A 22,644-nucleotide genomic window follows, 5' to 3' on the forward strand; every position below is an offset into this window, starting at 1 on the left:
TTGGAGAAGACTCTTGAGAGTCCTTCAGACTGCAAGGAGATCCAACCAGTCCATCCTAAAGGAAATCAGTCCTGAATATTCATTGGAAGGACTGATGCTGAAGCTCCAATCCTTTGGCTACCTAATGCGAAGAGCTGTCTCAAAGACCCTGATGCTGGGAGAGATTGGGGGCAGGAGGAGAAGGGGACCACAGAGGATGAGATGGTTTAATGGCATCACCAACTCAATCGACATGAGTTTGAGCAAGCTGTGGGAGATAGTGAAGGGCAGGGGAGCCTGGTGTGCTGCAGTCCATGGGGTTGCAAAGAGTTGGACACAACTGAGCTGGTGGAAGCGTTTATCTCAGTGTGTTTACTTTGCCTCTAGACACTTGAAAGCTTGGGGTCCCAAGCAGGGCATCCCAAGCAGAGGGAAGGGCCATGCAAAGGCCCTGAAGCAGGAATAATCCCAAGGGCTGACTCCTCTTCTGTCCCTCGTCCTCCGCCCCCCACAGTCAGCACAGAGCCTGGCCTGCTGTTGGTGTCAAGTGGATGCTGGGTCCCTGAGCTGGGCTGGAGAGGCCAGAGTGCGTGGGTGGGGGCTGAGACCCTTGGAGGGTGAAGGGAGGGAACTCCCCAGGCCCGGGCAGGATGCAGCAGGGCCCCAGTGACCCCATATGCCGTTGGGCTGGGTGTGGTAGGAGCTCAGGGAAGAATCACCTTCTCTTTTTAGGCTCAAGAAGGGCTGCTTTGGTGAAAAGAAAGGTAACCGCACTCCAGCTCTTGCAGGTCAGCCCTTTGGCAGAAGTGGAGGCCCCACGAGGGGCTGTCCTGGCCTCAGCAGAGTGAGGCTGAGCACACGTCCACTTAGAGCCTAGGCAGACAGTGGACATTCCTGCCTCCCCACTCAGGCCCCAGAGTGGCTGCCTCTGCTCTGGGTGGGCAGCTCTGTGACCTGCAAAGCCCTCCCATTGTCCTTGCTGCCGCCCCTGCCGACCCCTCTTCCCCCAGCCCCCCAGCACCGCCCCCCTCCGTTTCCAGGCTCCGGGTGTGAGCTGTGTCCTGAGCCCTGGCCCCTCCCAGCATACGTGCACAGGTCCGTGTAAGTCTCCTAGGGTTGCAGGCCCCACACATGGGGGTGCTCCGGGAATAACCGCAGGTGTCACCTGCCCACAGGACACGGGCTTCGGAATCAGGCAGCCGTGGGTTTAAAGCCCTTCCCCACCTTCTGTTGTTGTGCCGTCACCACCAGTGCCAAGCCGCCCTGTGCCGCGGTGTCCTGTCTGTAAAGGAGAACTCTCAGCACCCAGCCCGTGGGGTTCACGCAGGGCGTGTGTGCAGCAGGCGCTCAGGAGCCGGCAGCTGGGGGGGTTAGTGTTCATGCTAACGTTAGTATCGGTGGCAGCCAAGCCACTGGTGCAGGGGTCAAGCCTGTTCAGGCCAGAGGTCGCAGTCGGGTTCCATCCTCAGCTCCCAGTGAGGGGCTGCTCCTTCCCCCGCTCTCAGTCGATAAGTTTCAGGGAAGGCCTTGGATTGGCTGGTTTGCGTCACATACCCACCCCAGACCAGGGGTCCTTGACCAGGCCCAGCTGCCACTGTGCAGCTGGAGGGGAGAGTGACGGGACCCCCACAGTTCTTTCACGATGGGGTATCCCCCCCAGGTCCGGTCTGAATGGGCCCGTGGCCAGTGTTTGTCGGATGGACTGACAACATGTGAATGAAGTCAGACCCGGGCCGCTAGGGAGGCGGCAGTTGTCCGGGGTTGTGGGCGGCGGTCCTGGCCTTTCCAGGTGCCTCTCGCCCACCTCTCCTGCCCGCCGCCGTGTATCCAGCCCCAGATCCTGGAGTCTGCTTTCTAGCCCAGCCCAAAGTGGGCATTTTCCTGCCTTCCTTGATGTGGAGCGTCTTCCGAGTGAGACTTTCACCGTGTGGTTTGCTGAGTGCTTTCCCCACTGTGGCGTGCTAGTATGACCACTCGTGTTTAACGCGTGTCAGTCACAGGCTGCACTCAGTGGGCTTTGGCATGGGCGCTGGCGATTACCAGGGGCTGACCTTTGTGTCCACCGAGCTGCCTGGCCTCTCCCTTATTCTGAGCCCACACCCCAGCTGGCTGCAACCTGTGGGTCCCAGACCCATCCCTTGCTTCCATGGGGCCTTTGTGGGCACTTTGTTTCTCTGAACCTCAGTTTCCTCATCTCTAAAGTGGGCCTGCTGGAGTGAACAAGGGAGGAAGCGCAGAGGAAAGGGCTTTGTAGGTTGTTACCGTCTCACATTCTCTTGGGGCAAACACCATCCAAACTTCTGTCCTCAAAGAGAACACCCTGGTGGAAGCTCTGACCCCCCCGCCCCCAGGAGAGGGACATCCAGGGTCACCAGAAACCACTGTGGCTCTTTCTTAGCCCCCTCCCCTGCGGGCTTGCCTTCTCCACTCTCCGCCTGCGAGCCCCGCCCCCTCATTAGGTTATTTCACCGGGAAGTAAGGCAGGTGCTCTCGCACCCTCATCTGTTTCTTTCTCCAAATGCTTTCTTCCAAAGAGCATTCAAGACTCATTCTGATCCTCTGCAAGGTGTCTGGGAGTTCACCATTTGTAATTTTGAAACAAGAGAGCTAGAATTAGAAAGTACGGAGCTGGAATGTAAAAGGAGTGTGGGTTGTTCCCCTCCACCCACCTTCCTGGGGCTGGGCGCTTACCTTCGCCTTACCCATACATCTGAACAGGGCTCTGAAGCCGGCGTGGGAGGAGAGCAGCCCATCTTGAGATGCAGGCATGGCTGTGTGTGCTGCTGGGTGTGGCCGTGACCCTGAGTGAGGCTGGTGCCTGCAGCCCCCATGAAGCAGCCGTGAGCCCCGATGCTCGGAGGGCAGAGGGACAGGCCTGGGAAGTCTGTGCTTGTCTCGTCCCTCCGGACCTGCCTCCAGCTCAGCCTGGGGCTCTTCATGCACTGGGACAGCCACTGTCACAAGTGCCCCTGGGAACCTCACGAGTCAGTGTCCGCAGGCTCCAGAGGGGACCCGGGCCCCGAGGGCCTGGGACTTGCCCAAGGTCACACAGCCCTGCACTGTCCCCTGTGGGTTGAGAAGAAACATGGATGGAAGGGTCGGTGGATGGTGGGTGCCCCGTTGGGGTCCCGTTGGGAGTCAGGTAGGACTGGAGTGGAACAAGAGGGGTGTCTGGTGGAGGAAGGAAGGCCCTCCACCCGCCCAGCTGTGGCTGGCTTTGGAGGCCATGGCAGGACAGCTCTGTGAGGCCTGTTGGCCATTTGGGGGACGGGTGCTCAGGCTCTGAGGTGACAATGTTGGGGCCCAGGCTGCAAAGCCCTTGGGGTTCCCAGCCCCGCTGTCCAGTAGCACAGCCTGGGTGGGACTGATGAGCCTCAGGGTCCCTCTGGGAGCATCTCTGAGCTAGAGCCTGCTGGGCAACGGAGGTTGTCTGTTTTCCCCACCACCCTCCCGTCGCCACCCTCCCTCCCTCCGCAGGTCAGTGAGGGTTACTTTCCCACCTGTCCACAGGGAAACTGGGCCCCAGACGGGGGAGCTGACTCCCGAGCCTCCTGACAGGCTCCCCTCCCTGCAGCAGTCTGCTTCCTGGGGTGCTCCTCAGGGTCAAGGGCAGGCACCCTGGAGTTACACAAAGCTGGGTGGGCTGGGCAACTTCAGGCATCACCTGGGTCCAGGTGGTCCCCTCCCAGTGGGAAGTGCCCAGCTCCTGGAAGAAGTAGACATAAAGGCCCTGGAGGAGCGGCCTCCATCCTAGGCCTTGTGGAAATTTTACAGGTACTTTCTCAAGGGCATCAGTGAGTATTCTCAAGGATAACCGGGCACACAGAGAAACCAGGCAGTGTGAGCAGGAGCCAAGAGAAACAGGTCTCTGTAGACCCCACTTGACGGACATGTCAGACCCAGCTGTGAACCAGCTGTGCCTGCTCCGTTTAAGGAAACAAAAGACAAGTGTGGAAATATCTCTAGGGTATAGGAAACTGTTAGAAAGTGGCATGGTGTGTTTTGAAAATAATCAGATAGAAAGAACTTCTAGAAATGGAAACCATTAATAACTAAAACCGAAATCTGTGGCTCTGATTGGCAGCTGAATGGATGCGGCAGAAGGGGATTGGTGACCTAGAAGGCATGCAGACCAGGCATGCTGACCCCAAGATGTGGGTCATAACGAGGGAGGGACATGGAAGCAGACCTCAGTAGGAGGTGCTGATGGCAGTCCCAGGAGGAGGGAAGGGCAGAGAGTTACTTTAAAAAGTAGCTGAGGATTTCCCAGAACTGATGAAAGACACCAGTCCACAGATACAAGACTTCCTGTGGTAAATCCACAGCCAGACACACCTCAGGAAAACTGCAGGAAACCAAAGTCAGAGGGAAGAGCTCACGCAGCTGAAGAGAAAAAAGAAAGCACCAAAGGAACAGCTCCCAGAGGGGTGGACAGCACATGCCACCCCAGCAGGAAGCCGGGGGACATCTCTTGCCCCTGAGCCAAGGGCAAGAGACCCCTGCTGACATTCTCCCAGGTAAGACAAACCTTCAGAAACGGGGCAAAGTAGAGACATCTTCAGAGGGTGGGAAAAAAAAAAAAAAGCCAGAAGTGTTTGTCACCAGCAGAGCCAAACTAAAGGAAATCCTAAGGAATCTTGAGGCAGAAGCAAAGTCTCTAAGGAACATATCAGGGCAATGACACCATTCAGCAGAGGTTGAGACAGTGGAAGAATTCTCAGCTGAACGACAAAAGACGCCAGGGCGGGGAAGAAGGGGTGTTTCAGGAGGCTGTGCATAGAGGGGAGGACGGGGAGGGGAGACATCCAGGGCCACATGCCCCGAGAGCAAAAGGCAGTGGGGAGAAGAAACCACCCAAACGCCAAGTTCTTTCCCACCCATGTCTTTATTTAATGATCGCAAAATACAGTACCGAGACAGGGCATGCATCACAGACGACAACACAGAAGCAAGTCACGGAAACCGGGGTCAGAGGGCCTCATTACGTGTGAGGTAGCGCGAGGTGGTGCCGGGGAGCGGGACGCTGGGGGGGGGGACGAGCACCGGCCCCACTCGGGACACACGGGACTACGGACCACAGTAGAGCTGGGGGAGGGGTCGTCGGCCACACGGAAAGAACAGCTAGAAGCGTTTCACATCCCATCACCCGTTCCAGTCCCCCTCTCTGTGGACACAGCTTCTGATCCCCTTATCACTGGGGATGTCTCCACCCTTCCCTTCCCTTCCCAGGGGCAGGCCCCACCTGCCCTCGCCCAAAAACATCCAGGAGCGTTTGCGCTGAAAACGCCCGGGGCTGCCATCCAGGGAGCTGGAGGCCGAGTGTGTTAAGACACTGCTCTATAAGAATAGTCGCACTTGGTAAAGCTGGGGGTGGAGGGGGTGGCAAGGGGGAAGGATACTCATCTCAGTCGGGGAAGGCTGCTGCTGAGTCAGGAAACGTTGCACAGTGGTGGTGCGGGGTGGACAAGACGCTCGGGTTGGGGTCCCCCTCTCGGGCTTGACTGGGTTAGGTGGAGAGGGGTCCTGGTGTGCAGGGCCGAGAGGGTGGGGTTGTTGGGGAGTCGAGGCAGCACCCCTGGGAACCCGGTGTGCGGGACTGGCCGTGGCGGGGCCCACACGCGGGGTGCTCAGTTGAGCAGGGTTCCGTAGAGCTGGGCTTTCGTGAGGCTGTCCTTGCGGCTGAGCCCCGAGCTGCCCGCCCGAGGGAAGGCAGGCTGGGGGCTGAGGCGGGCACCGGGGTGCATCTCCGGGGAGGCCTCCATGGAGCTGGGCTCCAGGGAGTCCCTGGAGCTGCGGAGGCTGAGCTCAGGCTCAGGGCTGCCGCTTGCCCCGAGGAGCTGCACCCCAAGCCGCTCGCGGTCCCCCTCACTGGCCGCGTAGCTGGGCAGGGGGTCAGCCGAGCGGCCAGGGCTAAGGCTCAGGTCACCAGCTGCCCGGAGGTAGCGGGGCTCGACCAGGTGGCCCTGGGAGAGGTCATCACCCTCCGAGAAGCTATCGGCCTTGTAGCTGGCATAGAGGGGGCTAGCGCGGCCCTCGGCATTCTCACCGGGGCTGCCTCGGGCCCCATAGTAGCGGTCATTGAAGCCGCCAGGCGAGGCGAGGCTAGGGGCAGGGGCCGCAGCCGCGGCCGGAAAGGGATAGGCGCCGATGTCGTCCACGCTCAGTGGCCGCCATTGGCCGCGCCCGGCCCCTGCGACCAGCCGGGCGGACCCAGGCTTGGCCCGCAGGTTCCACAGGTTGGGGGGCATCAGGGCAGGCTGGGGGCCCGGGGAGAGTGGGAAGCGGAAGGGCTCGGCGGGGAACGGCGACACAGTCCTGGGGAACCCCGGAGCCACTGCGGCCTCCAGCGGGGCAGCCACCGCAGCTGCGGCAGCCGCATAGCGCGGGCTGCTCCCGTAGGCTGCGGGCGGCTTGCGGCCGAAGAGCTCGTCGCGGCTATTCAGGTAGATGGCCTGCTGCGAGGCGGTCAGCGTGCTGGCCTGGGCGTGCTCCTTCTCCTCGGACGCGGCGCTGAAGCTGGAGTAGGAGCTGGACGTGGGCAGCGAGGCCGCGTAGCCGCCGAAGGCCTCGTGGCGGTAGCTGGCGGGGTAGGCCGCCGCGCCGGCCTCGGTATCTTCCTCCTCCTCCTCCTCCTCGGCCGTGCTGTCGGTGGAATTCTGGGCCTGCAGGAAGCCCACGTCGGACCCGGGCCCCTCCACGCTGGGCCGCCGGTCTCGGTGCCGCTCCTCAGGGCAGTAGAGGGCCGTGTCGCTGCAGTAGATGTCCCCCTTGTAGGGGGGTCGGGACCCTGGCTTCTCCAGCCCCTCAGGGAAGCCCAGGTCTTGGGCCGAGGCTTCCGACAGGTGGGAGGACAGGCTGCCGGGGTCCGGCTTCTCCAGCACCTTGGCAAGCACGCAGGGGGGCACGCTGTCGGCGTAGGCCGGGCGGCAGAGCGGGGCGGGCAGGCTGCAGCCTGGCTTCTCTGCGTGCAGGTTCATGCGTTCCTGGAACTCCGCGGGCAGCTGGTGGCGGGGGGCGATGCAAGGAGCAGGAGGGAGGGGGTCACGGTCAGCCCAGAACCGGCAGCCAAGGCTGACAGACAAGGGACCTGCCCGGGGCCTGTCTGATCCCACCAGCCAGAGCTGTATCCTGCAAGCCACAGGATGGCCCCGGTCCCCCCCCCCGGGTCACTCTGATGGGGCCCCCGCAGAGCCCTGAGGCTAGACCCCCAGCTCTGACTCGGGCCTCCTCCTGAGGGGCTGACTCGCTGACCCAGCCCCACGGTCTCCAGGGGACACCCAGTCCTGTGGCCTGGCTCAAACCAGACAGACTCAGATGCAACAGAGACTGAGGGCCCAGGCATGCAAGGGGTTTCCACGTGAGTGCTTGATGCCTGGTGGGGGACGGCCTGCTACTGTTTGATCTGTTTTGTGAGGGTCTTGGGGGTTGGCCCAGGCTCCGGGAGAGGGCACCTGGACAAGGCCTGGGTGAGGGGCGTCCCCAGACAGGGAGGGACAGCCTGGCTGGGACAGGGGCCCTGGGTCCAAGTGGCGCTTGCCCTGTGGCCCTGGCCGAGTGGCTCCTGGGTGAAGCCAGCTTTCTTATCTCTGCGGAAACTGTGCCCAGACCAAACCACTGGGTTTCTGAGAGGCTCACACAGGGTCACCCTGCCGGGAGCAGCCCCCTGGAGGAAACTGGGGCTGAGTGGGCAGACCATCCAGGCTGGTGGGGAGGTACGTGCAGGGCGGGCCCTCCACCACATATGCAGAGGGGCTCGGACAAGATCGAGAGGGCTGGGGGCATGGGGTCTTGGAGCTGCTCGGAAGGAGCGCGGTGGCCGCGGGCGGCGGGCCTGGCCAGGGTGGGGCTCACATTACCTCAGCCATCTTGCGGCCCCTGCCGTAGGTCTGGCTGCACTGCAGCAGCTGCGCCGCGAGACTGCAGTCCTTCCTGTAGAGCTCCTAGGAGACAAGCCATTTGACTGGGTGCAGGCTCGGCCCATGCCAAGGTCCCCGCTGCTGACATGGTAACCGGCCGCAGAGCTGGCCGTGCGGTGGGCAGCACGCCGACCCTCTCTGCACCTCTCACCTGTAGGATGGGTTACCGGCCCCGACCTAGAGCCTGGTGTGTGGACGGCCCCCTGGCCAGCAGTCCTGCCGCTGACCCGAGTGGGAACCTCCCACAAAGCAGGGGCCATGGAGGAGGAAGGGTCCCCATTGGCCTCTAAAGTCCCAGAGGCCCCCAGGCGTGGACACCAAGCCATCTCCCCGCCCTCAGCTTCTGAGTCCCTCCTAAGGGAACTCTGTGGACAGTGCTGGCAGTAGCCAGCGATTACGAGTGGACCTGCCACCCCCCCAACCAAGGTCTCAGGGTGAGGCCTGGCAATGGAGGGGGCTTGCAGCGCCAGGCAAGGGTCAGGGCGAGTAGGGGCGGAGGGCCTGTGTGACCCCAGGTTCAGACAGGGATCGGCTCAGCCTCCTGAGCTGAAAACAGACGCACACAGGAGGAGTCCAGGGCACGTGGTTCTACCTTTGGGAAACCTCTGTTGCACGTGCCTGTGGCTGGACCTTGGTTCCCGCCCCCGCTCAGGGACCCTCTGCAGCCAGGGCTCTGATGGGGTTGCCCTGGCCCTGAGATCCACCCACAGTCTCAGTTCAACCAGAACCAGGTGTCCTGCAGCTCGGGGGCGCTGCTGAAGCCATGGGCACCCCTGCCAGTCCCCGCTACCCTGGTCCTAGAGACTCTGGTGTCCCCCACTTGGCCGGCACGGTGGAGGGAACCCGGGTCGCCCACTCCTTCAATGCATCCCTGGAAGGGCACGGTTGGCCAAGAGCTGAGAACTGAGCCCCATGTGAGGCCCAGACCAGCCACCGCTGGCACCAGAGGGCTGCGGGCACTGTCTGGCCAGCCTAGACCTGCCACTCAGTCGTGAACAGACGCCAGAGTGCTGCCCCATCAGAGCCTCCCCTCTCCTTTGCATGCACTCGTCTGCCATCTCCTACAGATGGCACCTCCACCTGGCTGGCCAGGGCGCCTGCCGCACCCTCCTGCTACATCCTCCCCCTACCCCCCAACCCCAGACCCCAGCCCAGAGCACAGCAGGTGGCTCCCGTCCTGCAGATTTCAACTTCTGCAGTCAGACTGGACCCATGTCGTCCTCTGAGACCCCACATCCCTACTCGGCCAATCGGTTTGCTTCCATCTGCAGAACATAACCGGAACTGAAGCCCCCTCCCCGCCTCCCCGGCCGCCATCCCGGCAGACTCGTCCTCTTTCTCCCAGACTGCTTCTTGCTCGCACATCCACTTAGAGCTTCATCCCCCACGGTCTGTCCTCAGCAGAGCAGCTGCGGAGCCTGTAAGAGGAAGTCCAGCCAGGCTTCCCCCTGTTCAGGAACCTTCAGTGGCTCCCATTTCACGCAGAATAAAACCCAGATTCCTACTGGTGCCTAAACGCCACCTCCTGTTATCCTGACCTCAGACCCTCGGGCCCTCCTCCCCACCAGAGCCCCCTCCGGTCTCTTTGCTGGTCTTCGAGTTACTCAGAGCCCCCATCTGCTGCTGTGGCTTTCTGCCTGGAATGGGAGCCCTCCCCTGCCATCAGCTCCCTGCTCGTCTTCAGGTCTCGGCTCCTGCAGCCCCTTCTAGAAGCACCGGACTGAGGTTCCCAGACCCTGCAACTGGCGTCTCCCAGCCCCCTTGCTGCCTTATTTTTTCTGCAGCATTTAGCACTTCTAACTCGCTACACAGTTTACCTATTTATCCTGGGTTCTGTCCGCCTTCCCCGCTCAGATGTGAATTCCACGTGCACAGGCCCCTGGCTTGCCTGTGCTCTTCACACCCTGTTCTCAGAGCCTCGAGGAGCAGGTGCTAATCAGCGAGTGTGTGCTCAGCAGTCAGAGGTCTGTGGAGGGGGGCGCCGCCCTTCTCATGGGACCCAGGGAATCAGGACCCACGGGCAGCCCCAGGGCTCTGATGCCCAGTGGGGGTGGCCAGAGGCAGGAGTCCTGAGTGGCCCCACCCCAACCTTGGGGTCGGGAAACCCTGCTTTGACTGGGCCAAGGGGGCCTCGTGTTCCCCACCTTGAGTCCTGTCTCCTTCCAGCGGAGGGTCTCACGGACATGGTGTGAGAGGCAGCCCCTGTCATTCCCTGACCGCCCACGTGCTTGTTGAGGCCCTGCCCCCACCCCCCGTCTCTCCACCCAGCCCTGTGCCAGCCCCTCAGGGCTGCTGCGCGGGCTCAGATTGGCCAGACACTCACATTGTCCTCCGAGAGCTTGTCAATGGTCACCTTGGCCTCCAGCAGGTGGCTGTTGAGGGCGACAATCTCATGGCTGAGAGCTCGTTTTTCTTCCTCATAGTGCTGGCCCTGGGGTTGGGGGACAGGCAGGGGGGTGGTCAGCGGTCAGCAAAGGCCTGGGACTCAAGCCCCGTTGTTCCTCCTGGCTTCCCCAGAAAGCGAGGAGGAGTTTGGAGTCCAAGGAATGCAAGGGTCAGAGCACAGAGCGACCCAGGTTCCAATCCCGCTCTGCCAGGGAGGAGCCAAACAGCCCTGGGCAAGTCACTAACTCCCTGAGCCTCCGTTTCTCATCAGTACTGTGGGGACAGTGATAGCTAAGGGCTTGACAGCACCCTCGCATTCGGGGTGGAAATGGAGGGGACCGGCCCAGCCCCTCGGGGAGAGGGCAGGGTGGAAATGAGGCCTTTGGCCCAGCTCCACGGGCAAGCGCATGGCGGCCTGGCCCTCAGTCCTCACCAGGGTTCCAGAGCTGGGGGCCCCGGGCTGGGCGTGCTGGGGTGGGGCAGGGGGTTGTGGCCTCACCATGCGGAATAGCTTGTCCTCCAGCTCCTGGTTGATCCTCTGCAGCGCCATGTAGTTGCTCTGAATCCTGGAGTGGAGGCCGTGAGGTCACTGCCGTGCCAGGCCTGACCCTCCCGTGGCCCCTGCAGCCGTACGGCCCGCTGATGGCTGAACCTAGGCCCCCTCTCTGGTCTAATTGTTCCTGTGCTAGAAAATATCTCATTTAAACTAACAGGTTGCCAGGGCCCAGGACCCTTACTGATGAGAAGGGAAAGTTTCTTATTCAGAAGAGATTCTCGGGAACTCGCTCAGAGCTAGTTAATTCACATTTTACACACAGTCCTAACAACTCTGCCTAAGGGGTTCCCAGTTCAACAGCAGGTTAGCAGGGAATAGGCTTAAGACTATGCAATGAGCCCTGGAGTGATTGCTGAAGACACAGGGTGAGTAGGATACGGTTTCCCTAGAAGAGGCTGAGGTGGGGAGGCAAGTGTGGGGTGGGAATTGATGGCCGCCCTGAGGTGTGATGGTGGAAGGGGCAGTGCCCACCCTCTCGACAGCCTGTGTGTAGTGTTAGTGCCCGTGTCTTGCCAACAGAGAAACTGAGGCTAGAGGTGCTTAAGTAGTTAGGGACAAAGAGCCCCCCTGCAAATTCAGTGTTCTATAGAATCATGGGTTAGGTCCCTGGGTCGGGAAGACCACCTGGAGAAGGAAATGGCAACCCACTCCAGTATTCTTGCCTGGAAAATCCCATGGACAGAGGAGCCTGGCGGGCTACAGTCTATAGAGTCACAAAGAGTTGGACATGACTGAGCACACAATCCTCAATAAATATTTAAAACAAACCAAGCCAACAGCAAGCTGAAACTCCAATACTTTGGCCACCTGATGTGAAGAACTGACTCACCGGAAAAGACCCTGATGCTGGGAAAGATTGAAGGCGGGAGAAGAAGGGGATGACAGAGGACAAGATGGTTGGATGGCATCACTGACTCAATGGACATGAGTTTGAGTAAACTCCAGGAGTTGGTGGTGGACAGGGAGGCCTGGCATGTTGCAGTCCATGGGGTCACAGTCAGACACAACTGAGTGACTGAACTGAAGCCAATGGCAAAATTTGAGTGTTTTTTTTTAAAAAAACATTTTTTCTAAAGGAAGGCCGTAAAGTGCATAATATTTTTTAAGAAAAATACCCATATTAAATGTGTGTGCTGTGTGCTAAGTCACTTCAGTTGTGTCTGACTGCGTGTGGCCATTTGGACTGCAGCCCACCAGGCTCCTCTGTCCATGAGGTTCTCCAGGCAAGAATACTGCAGTGGGTTGCCATTCCCTTCTCCAGGGATCTTCCCGACCCAGGGATCATACCCGCGTCTCTTACGTCTCCTGCATTGGCAGGTGGGTTCTTTACCATTAGCACCTGTGCAGAACGGTGTTTTCAGAAGTTTTAAGGGAGTCATCCCTCAGGGTCTCACACGCCAGGCCGCTGAAGGAAACGGTCTCTAAATAAATGCTGGTTCATGTCCGGGGCTAGACACTGTTTTCCTATCAGAGACCCAGGCGACAGTGGCTGGGGCCCCGGTGGGCCAGTCTGGGTCTGGAGATGGCTGCTCCTGTGTCACCATGCCGCCCCACCACGTAAAGAGGACAGAAAGAATGAGCAGGGGACCAAGAGGTATCAGGGAAGAGCCTGTACCTCGCAGCGGCCAGACCCACGTTCAGATCCTGTTTTGGGAGCTCGTGGTACAAGGTGCGACTCTGGAAGAGCCACTTGGTCTCGCGGACCTTACGTGCAAATGGGGTTACCCCGCCTTCTCGGCCCCCGCCCCAGAGCTCCTCCCCGTCGAGGCCACGTCCCTCCAGGGCTCCGCCCAGTCGAGACCACGCCCCTCCATGGCCCTGCCCAGTCGAGACCACGCCCCGTCGAGGCCCCGCCCCCTCACCTGCGCAGCTTCTCAGTGACTTTCTCCAGCTCCTCCTGCGCACGGCGCAGTTCGATCTCCAAGAAGTGGCGGGTGGAGTCGAACTCGTTCTCCAGTTTCTCCAGCCGGTGCGTGGTGTAGGACAGCCGCTTGCGCAGCTCGCCCTTCTGCTCCTGCAGCGAGCTGCAACGACAGGCGGCGGCGGCGGGCCAGGCCGCGGGCACTGAGCTCGAGGCGCGTGTGGGTGCGCCCCGGGCGCGCCCGGCCGCACCAGTGCATGCGCACACGCACCGCACACACACTGCACGCGCGCGGGCACACACACACCACACCCCACAGGCACACACACACACCATACGCGAGCGCGTACACACACACCACACCCCACAGGCGCGCGCACACACACACACACACACACACACACACACACACAAGCGCGCACACCTCCCCAGCCCCTCCCTGGGGGGGTCACGGTCCCTGACACTGAGCCAGTCTGGCACTGGGGCGAGTGTTTGGGGGCGGCTGAAAGGACCTGGTTTAAAGATCGCCCAGCAGCAGCACCCCACCTCCGTCTGGGAGCCGAACTCCAGCCGGCACGGCTTACAGGGACCCCCGTCTTGCTTCTCTACAGCAGGGGCCCGTACCGGTGAGGCCCAGAGTCAGTAGTGCCACATCCTAGAGCAGGCCTCTCTTCCTCAACCAGGCTGTGTGCCCTCTGGGCCCGGGAGAGGAGGGGTCCCGTGTGAGGCCCCGTGCCCTGGCAGCGTCCACCACAGTGGCCAGCTAGCTGCACGGAGCACCAGAAACTCAGAAAATCCCGGGCGTGCTCATGTCTCCCTTCCTCCAGGAAGCCTTCCAGAGGCAAGCCTGGCTCATAGGCTCTACTTTCCCCCACAGACTGAGGGCTCCTCTGGGACCCCGGCCACTGAGTCCCCTTGCTCAGGGAAAAACAGGGGGCGGCTCCCCCCTGAGCCACATGCCACCCATTCACATGAGCTATCCTGGGGCATGAGGCGGGAGGGGCAGGTGTTACTGGCCACACCCTCCTGTCGGCTGCCACCCGGCTCCTAGAAAGCACCTAACCACGGCTGATCATGTGCTGACCCTCTGAAGCACCCTTCCCTGGGCTGGCTGAGCGCGCAGAGGGGGGCCGCGGGGGGCGGACTCACCTTCAGCAGTTGGGAGGGCTCGTTTCTGTAGGGAAGGGACAGCTGCACGGTGGGTGGGGGCACCAGGGGAGTTCTGCTGGCTGTTAGCCACGAGTGAGGCTAAGATTCAAGCTGCCGTTCGGTGCCCTGGGTGTGCGCTTTGCTCAGTCACCCCCTGAACTGTGCCCCGTCAGCCCCTGTGCTACAGTCACAACAAAGCCCAGAGCTCCATGGCGTCACGGGGTAGGCAGGGGCCCTGCTGTCACACAGCCCTGGCTGCCAGTCCCACCCCCCGCAATGCACTCGTGACTGTCCCCCTCTTGCCCTGACACACAAAGCCCTGGTTCCAGAGGGGTGCCCAGGTGTAGGGGCCCAAATGCCCATCGTTTGCTTGAAGAAGCACAGCCCCCCTCAGTGGACCATCTGGAGCCAAGGCCCCTTGGATGGTAACTTCTGGTGGGTTTTCCTGCGGGCAGGCAGGAGGCTTTCTCCAGCGCCCGGGGAAGAGTGATCATCAGCTTCCAGCCTGATCACACAAACCACACGTGTGACCACAGGCACACACCCAGCAAACCTCCCTTAAGCATTCCTGGACCCCTGCCCAGGTCTACATTTTTTCAAAATAAGTAAAAATAAAGAGTTGCCTATGTTTTGAGAACCTCAGAGAAGGGCGGGGTGGGTCCTCCCAAGAGTTGATCCCCAAGGAAGATGCCAAGTGACAAGCAAGCAGGGAGCCCAGTGGCAGAGTGCCCAGGGCTGCCCACACAGGCCCCGCCGCCTCCTCCAGGCAGCACACCTGACTGATTTCACTGCGAACTTCCTGCAGCTATTGATCCCAGGCTCCCCCTTGGCCCAAGCCTGTCTCTCCAATGGGCTGCCAGACCTCCTGAGGGCTCTCCTACGTCCACCCCAAGGGTTCCTGCAGCGCATGGGGTCAGGGCAGCAGCCCCTGCAATCAGCCAGCCTGCAGGGTTGTAGGTGCACCCACAGCCCTCGGTCACAGGGGGTCCACACCCCCCGGAAAGAGGTGCAAGCACCCACCTTCCACCTCTCAGAGCCAGCACCCTTCCCTCCCCGACCCTGGCCACCCACCCGCAGCCACAGCTGGGGCCCTGCCATCCCAGGACTGTTCATTCCTGTTACCCCGCCTTATCCCCACTATGGCACGTCCACCCTGCCCCCTTCCCTGCTCGCTTGCCCTGTGCCCCCCGTTTACCCTGCACCTCACAGCAATGGCAAACATGGCCCTTGGCCCTCAGAGCGTATCATCTCGAGGGGAGACAGTGAGCAAGGGAACAGGCTCCCCGAGAAGGCGAGTGGAGGAAGAAGCCCTGATGGGGTGGTGGGGTGGCTCCAAGCAGAGCCAGGACCTGCCCCGGGGCAGTGTGACCCTCTGTTCACAAGGCAGCCGGCTCCATCGAGCGGCCCACCTCCACCTCCATTCACCTACGGCCGCCGGATGCTCTTGCAGATGTGCCGGGCGGCTGTGTCCCCACCAGCCCTCAAACGCTGCTCCCACCCTCCCTGAGCCCCTCACACCCACCCACCCCTGAGCCCATCCAGCCCTGGGTGGGCAGCGCCCCCAGCCCCTGGCCCCTACCCTCTCCTGGCGCAGGTGCCCGGGCCCCGGGCCTGAGCGCGCCTCCCTGGCCCCTCAGCGGCGCCCGCCTCACTGCCCGCCACCTTTCTCCAGCGCCACTGCTCAGGCTGACCCCAGGGCCCTGGTTTGTCCCTCACCCCTCTCTGCACACCTCGGGCCACACGTCCTCTGTGTCCAGCCCCACACGAAGCCCTCCCAGGCCTCCATGTGGAGGCCCCACCTCTCTCTAGGGTTCCACGCTCACCCCAAATCCAGCCGCCCACCAGCCACTCCTCCCAGAGGCCCACATGCACCCCTCACCCAGCACGCCCGATGCTGAGCCCTCTCTGCCTCCTGTGCTGCCCATCAGTCTCCAGTCAGACCCCGAGAGGCCGTGGTGATCCCTCTTGCTTGTGGTCACCCTCCACAGCCCGTCACCAAAGTCCTGCCAATCCACTACTCAAGAGCTTTGGACACGTCCCCGCCCTTCCTGGTCCAGGGAGGGCCCTGGGCTGGGCACTCCCAGGGTCTTTGGTACCACCATCCTGGGGCATTTACCCGAGACCTGCCTGACCTCAGTCTCAGTCTCTGCGTCTGTAAAATGGGGACGTGTGCACTCGCACCCGGGAGCGCCCACTCTCGGGGAGCAGGGCTGTCCCTGTGGTCCCTGCACCCCTGTGATCAGAACCACCGGGAGATGATGCCGGGGGCAGGCACTGTGGCCTCTGCCTCCCCCGGGTGTGGAGGTGGCTCAGGGAGCCCTGGAGTCTAGAAACAGCCCGGTAACAGGTGCACAGGGTGGGCGTGGAAACCCCTTGTGGCCGCCCTCAAATCAGGGGCACCCTCCCAAGTGGTGGGGGGCTCGGGAAGCCCTACTGGAACTGCCATCTGGTGTGTGTGGGTGTTTCATGGTGCCCTTCTTGCCCGTGAGAAGTCCCTGGAAGGCTTTCCCAGCTCACAGGAGAGAAAGATGAGCTGCTTGGCACAGAGTGGGGCCTGGAGGGACCCTGCCAGCCTCCCACCAGGGGCCCCTCTGGCCTCAGTAGAGGCCCGAGCCCACGGACCGAGCCCTGGGCTGGGCTTGGGGGGCACCGGGGCCTGGCCTCCGAGACAGGATGGCCGGGAAGCAGGGCTGAGGGCGCTGGGCCTCTTCTTGGTGTAGGGGGGAGCTGATGCCGACGCCAGATGGATGTCTGGGGACAGAGGCTGAGGAAGTGGGGAGACAACAGGTGTATTACCTGTCCCAGAGCGAGGGCGAGGACCTGGCCCGTCGACCCTGCAGGTTGCGGGACTGCCCGAGGCACGAGGGCACCCAGGCGCTGCGCAGCCTGTGGGTGAAGAGGACAGAGCTGCTCAGAACGGGGACTGGGGGGCACGCCGGCCCGCCAGGGGCACGCAGTCACAGAGACGTGGGGGGTCGTCCCCCCGCCGGCAGGAGAGCTTCTTTGCTGTCACCAACACAGCAGCGGGTGCTTGTGCATGTGCCAGGGTGTAGGCACCTGCCAGCCCTGGTTGCCTGGATGCATTGCTGGCCCCGTGTCCACCAGCAGCGGGGTCCCCACCCCCAGGCCTGCACCCCCATTGCAGCCTCAGAGGGGAGTCCCGGGGGTCAGGCTCCACCCAGCTCCAGATTCCGGTCCAGCTGTTGCTTCTTCCTAGTGGGACCCATTGGTCAGAGACCCTGAGAAGCCAGGAGGATGGCGGGAGGGTGACCCCCTGACCCTGCTGGGAGGTGGTGATTGGCAGATCTGTGTGCACATGAGTGGAGTATTCTGGAGGCTGTGGGGGACCCAGTGGATGTTAGCGGTTCAAGACAGGGCCCTCCTGGGACCCCTTCTCGCCAACCCTGCCCGTGGCCTGTCCGGGCCAGGCAGGGGGTGGGATGCAGGGTGGAGGAAGACCCAGCCCAGCCCCGTGGCACCGCCCTGCTGCGGGGCAAGGGGATGCCCTGGGCCTGAGTCCACCGGGTCATGCCCTTGCCACGGTCTCTCCAGGGAGGCCGTGCCGGCCCCCCGAGCCAAAGCGGAACTCTAATGGGAAGATGATACCCCGGACGTTGGGCGTCCAAACAAGGCTTGGAGACGTGGGCAAGCGTGTGTGTGAAAGAGCCGTGGAACTGGTTGACAAAATGATCTCACACAGACGGCCACTCGAGGTGAGGGAAGGGGAGAAGGCCGGTGTCGCTTGGGCCAGGTGGTGGGGTTCGGGGCGGGTGCGACGTTTCCCTTTACACTCTGCTGGATTTATCATATTTCCTACAGTGAGGATGAAAACTTTTTAAAAAGTTTACGAAGGACCACATTTGGCTGCTCCCCCTCAGAAAGATTTCCAGTGTTGATCTGACAAGGGGTGGGTGCGGGTGCCGCGGAAGCTCTGGGCTCTGATCTCCACTTCTGTGACCCTCTGTGAAACAGGCTGCCCTTGGCCCTGGTTTTCTGCAGGCCGGACTGGGGGTAGGCAGGCTCTCCAGTTCAAAACTGGACTCTGGGATTCCAGGCCCGGGGTCCACTCTCGGGTAATGACCCCAGAGGTGTCGAGTGAACAGACAGTGGGGGCAGGACGGGCCGGTTCTGCTCTCGTGGGAGCGGCCAGAGACCCAGTCTCCCCTCAGTGGCTTGACCGAGGTCAGCGATTCCTGGGGGAGTCCCCTGCCTAGCCCTCGCCCTCCAGTCCCCATCCCAGAAGGCCCTTCCGCAGGGAGACCCCTGGCAGGTGAGGTCTCATGGGAGTAGAAGGGAGACTGGGAGACTGGGGCCCAGGGGAGGGGGACGGGGGGCTTGCCTGGAAACACAGGGAATGGAGGGTGTTGCTGTGACCTGACCCAGACCTTGCCTCTGGTCACACGCAGGGCATCTATGTCCCTGACAACTGCTCTCGTTCTGACCCTGATTCTCACTACCTCCAGCCTCTGCAATGTGGGGCACCTCTTGCTAGAGATTAGACTGCTGCCCAGAGAGGTTAAGCAAGTCTCCCCAGATCACACAGCAAGTCCAGGGCGAAGATGAGATTCCACCCCCACCCCCCGACACCGGTGATGCTTGTGCCAGGTACAGGGTGGGAAGGATACAGGTGCCATGGGGACCCAGGGAGCCGGGGGGCCTCCTTCCCTGCGCTGTGGAGGGGAGCGGTGCTCCCTGGTAGGCGGTGAATGGGGCAGGGCGGGGCTGAACGAATGTCCGCTCTCTCGCTGGATGCTGGGTACATGGAGCCAGGAGCGGCAGGTCCATGTGGTGCCCCTAAAGGCCCCCCCACCCCGTGTCCAGCTCCCCCCCAACAGTCACGCTCCAGTGGCACCAAATTGCTTGTCATTCTTCACAGGCTGCAGGCGGCTTCTCATCTTGGTGACTTTGTCCCCACGTCCCCTCTGCCAGGATGGCACTCGCTCCCTCGGTCCAGGTTAACCCCTCCCCACCCAGGGCCTGGCAGGGGGGACCCTGATACCCCTGCCGGCCCGGCCGGCCCCCCAGGGAGCGTCACGGGGCTGAGTGCTCCAGGGCAGTGTCCTGCTCCACGCAGGCCCTGAGCCCAGGCTTCCCCATCGGCGGGAGGGCAGGTCACAAAACCCAGCCAGACCACGCCCACCTCCGGGCAAGATTCCGCCGCCCAGTCCCGTCCATCACTCAGACCTGCACTGGCCCCGCCTCGCCCGGCTCCGGGCTGCGCCGGAGTCCTCCTGGGTCCCTTCCTTCCCACCTTGTCCTTGCCGTCCGCTGGGTCAGGGACCTTCCCTCGGGGCTGTTTCTGGGCTGCCCGCTCAGGCCCTGGCTCCCGGGACAGCCTGCTTTCCTCCACTGGGTCTCATTCCCGTGGGGACGATACCCCGGGCACTGGCCTGCCCTCCCGTGGGACCGCCTCCTTCCCACACCCCCTTGCCCCATTCCCCGGGCACTGTGTCTGGGCGGCGGAGCCGGGGACCAGCAGCACGTGTTGTTCAAAGGCTGTGCAGACGGCGGGAGGAGAGACGCTTGTCTCCTCTCTGGGGCTGCAAGATCTGGGGCTGCAAGATCTGGGGCGTGTTTATGTCCCTAGGGCCTACCGTGAGGTTGGGTAAATGGTGGGGGGCGTGGAAAAGTCTCCCAAGTCGTCCCTTCTCCACCGCGGGGCTGGTGAGGCCCACCTTGCTCCCTCCCCCACCCAGCATCTCACGGTCCCCTGGGAGCGGACCCCCTGGAACTCAGGCTGACGGCCCGGGGACTGGCTGGCAGCTCTCCGTGTCTCAGGCCCGTCCAGCCCCTGGGCAGCCCCTCGGCTGACTCTGCCACAACCTCACCAGCATCGCCACGGGCATGGGGACGGGGTCTCTGGACCCGGTCACCAAGGCGCCAGGTCCTGTAGGAGCCTGCGTGTGTGTGTCTGTGCGTGTGCGTGTGGGGGAGAGGGCTGTCACAGGGCTGGCCTGGGGCCCCCAGCCAGGACGGGTCCCCCTGCTCAAGCCAGGAGGAGCGGACGGAGGGCAGGGATTCTATGCTTGCCCAGGCCCCGCCCTCTCCGGCTCCGCTAACCGAGGTCATCCGGGGGCACCCTCCTGCTTCCGTCCTCAGGGCCAGTGACAGGACTGCTCTTCCGCCCAGAGACCTGGAGACGCCGCAGGAGCCCTTTCACCTCGCCTACCCCGCGTCTTATCAGGCAGCCGGCCTGGGAGCCCTCCGTGGGCGGGCAGATCCAGGGGTGCTGGGGGCCAGGCCGAACAGCGTCACCTCTGGGCAGGTGGACGGAGCAGCTGCAGAGTCACCCCCGGGCCTTTGCACATGTGCCCTTCCTGCTCTGAACACCCCCTTTTTTTGCTCTTCTGTTCATTCTGTTTACCTCCTCCAGGAAGCCCTCCCTGACCTCTCTAACCTCGCTCTGGTTGGGGCCGCCTCTCCCTAGCCTGGGTGCCGGAACCCCGCACAGACACACGACGTCCCTGGGGCCGAGCCGCCAGGCCTTCGCTTTTAGCCCAGTCGGCAGACGGGGCAAGCCGCCACATCCTCTGTTGGGTTCCCTCCCTCACCTGCCTAGGAGACGTCTTCAGGAGCTCTTCTCTGCTCGATGTCCCCACGCCTCCCACCACCCCGCCCCACTCACAGCTGAAGACCTCGCTTCCTTCTCCACTGAAGACGGAGAAACCGCCCGAAGGGAACTTCAGCAGATGCCACCGCCAGCGCCACCCCCCCCCCCCCCCCCGCCCCCAAGCATCTGCCTGCCTGTTACTACAGACACCAAGCCAGGCAGCCCCTCCGCCCACTCCAGGCGTGGCTCCAGCCCAGTCTCCCCTCCCCCACCAACCGCCCATTTCTCCCTCTCTCCCGGCTCCTCTTCCGGCACACAGGCATGCAGGTAGGCTTCCCACATTGCGAACAACCCTCTGCTGGCCCTCCAGTACCATCCTCATTCTCAGCTCCGAGACACGTCGTGTGTCCTCACTCCTGGCCCACCAGGACCAGGGCCTGACCTGGCTCTCGTCCCCTCGAGGCCACTGAACCGGCTCCTGCCCGGCCCTTCTCAGTGCTCACGTGGCCTCAACCCTTAGCACCCAGCGCGCAGTGGACCCCGCCCTCCTCCTGCAAACCCCGCCCTCGCCTGGCAGACCTCCTCAGCCTCCTCTGCTGGTGGCCCTGGTCTCCCTGACATCCTAACGCCCAGGGCCCAGGGTCCTGCCTCCTTCTCTGAGTACACTCCCCCCATAGTGAGCCCTGCCAGAGATACCATCACTTCATGGAGGAACCCCCCCCCCCCAATTTTTGTCCCTCCCCCCACCCCCCGATGCCAGGTGTGCATACCCTCTGCGGCCTCCATCTCTGCTTGGGTAGCTCGCAGGCAGCACAGACCTGCAGGGCCCTCCATATCGTATTCTGCTTTCTCTCCCCGCCTCGCCAGCTAGGCCAGTGCCCCTCCCCAAACCTGGAGGCATACTCCACTCCTGTCTCTCTCCCGTCCTCCCAGGCCAGCAGCAAGAGCCACAGCCCTGCCTCCGAAACACATCCTCTGGCTCTGCCAGCCCCACCCACCACCCTGGGACCAGCTTCTCTCACGGGATTACTGCACAGCCTGCTAACTGGCTTTCTGCCCTCACCTGCTTAGGCAGAGAGGCCCTGTGGAAGGCTAAGTCGGATCCACCCCCTCCCTCTGCTCAAAACCTGCCCCCACGGCCCCTACATCACTAGGGTCAAGCCAGATGTGTTCACTCTGGTCACCTGATGGCAGATGGCCTTCCCCTTGGCCCCCTGGACCTCATCTTCCAGCCACAGGCAGCACAGCTTGCCCCAGGGCCTTTGCACCTGCTGTTCTTCTGCCCGGATCCCTCTGCCCTGTGGCTGCTCCTCTCCTCCTCCAACATTCAGATGCAACTTTCCTGAATTCCGCTGCACCCTCTCTCTCCCTTTCCCTGCTGGGCCTGTGTCCATCTATGGCCCCACACCGCCAGAGTGGGAGCTCCCCAGGACAGGGCTTTCTGTCCACCTCATTCCCCGCTGTGTCCTCGGACCCTGAAGCAAAGCCTGGCAACCAGAAGGGCCCTGTAAGCATTCACTGAATGAATGGAAAACAGAGTGAATGTGTTTTACAGATGAGCCTGTGGAGGGGCCGAGGGAGACAGTGCCCACCCCGGGTCCACAGCCTGCAGGCTTCCCGCCGGTCAACCCAGATGCCCCTCGGCAGTGTCTGGTGCTTCGGCCTTTTCCTCGCCTCTGAGGTCTGGGGCTGTAGGGGTCTGGCTTTGTTTTGTCAGCCTCGGCCAAAAGGAGATGCTCTCTAATTTCCATAAGGCTGACCGCCCCCGCTCCCCTCCCAGGCCCGAAATGATAGTGAGAGGGTCAAATCTGAATTTCAGGCCAACAATAGTATTTAGTGTTAAGAATGTGCCGAACGGGGCGTGGACACACTTATGCTAAATAAGCATCCAGCTGTTTGTTGAGATTGGGCAGCCCAATAAAGCAGAGGATGCCCAGTGAAATGTATTTAGATGGATTTAATTCATTGGGCATCCTGTACTTCATCCGGCAGCCCCAGGACGAAGGCAGAGGTGATCCCGTGGAGGCGGGCCTCCAGCCCCGGCAGGAGAGGTCGTCCATGCCCCCGTCATGAAGCAGGCTGGCCATCTGTGCGGGAGACTCAGCGTGGGGCAAAGGCTGGGGGGTGAGAAGATCCTGGCGGGGCCAGGGTGTGTCCGGAGGAGAGTGTGGCTTGAGCCCAGGCCTGGGTCAGCCAGCCAGGAGGCCCCGCGAGCCTGGCTCTGAGTGCAGGCCAAGCATCCCATCCC

The 22,644-nt window shown here is 62.3% G+C and overlaps 1 protein-coding gene and 1 non-coding gene across 12 annotated transcripts in view; both read right to left on the reverse strand.

Moving 5' to 3' along the window:
• Positions 1–4,845: 4,845 nt before the first annotated feature.
• Positions 4,846–22,644, reverse strand: part of BEGAIN (brain enriched guanylate kinase associated) — a 46,105-nt gene continuing 28,306 nt past the window's right edge. For 5 of the 11 annotated variants that reach the window (XM_024981819.2, XM_010817257.4, XM_059879079.1 and 2 more), the window contains exons 3-8: positions 16,643–16,732; positions 12,699–12,860; positions 10,780–10,846; positions 10,219–10,326; positions 7,836–7,919; positions 4,846–6,980 (exon numbers count right to left, since the gene is read on the reverse strand). In XM_024981819.2, coding sequence (XP_024837587.1) covers positions 5,607–6,980; positions 7,836–7,919; positions 10,219–10,326; positions 10,780–10,846; positions 12,699–12,860; positions 16,643–16,732 — 1,885 coding nt within the window. In that variant the 3' untranslated portion in view covers positions 4,846–5,606. The remainder of the gene's footprint in view (positions 6,981–7,835; positions 7,920–10,218; positions 10,327–10,779; positions 10,847–12,698; positions 12,861–16,642; positions 16,733–22,644) is intronic. The other 6 variants (XM_024981820.2, XM_010817259.4, XM_005222209.5 and 3 more) reach the window with 2 other exon arrangements.
• Positions 22,305–22,388, reverse strand: MIR10172 (microRNA mir-10172). Its single transcript, NR_162203.1, has one exon. It is a non-coding gene; the product is annotated as a microRNA mir-10172 (primary transcript).

The sequence above is a fragment of the Bos taurus genome, chromosome 21, assembly GCF_002263795.3.
Source record: "Bos taurus isolate L1 Dominette 01449 registration number 42190680 breed Hereford chromosome 21, ARS-UCD2.0, whole genome shotgun sequence".
NCBI lineage: Eukaryota > Metazoa > Chordata > Mammalia > Artiodactyla > Bovidae > Bos > Bos taurus.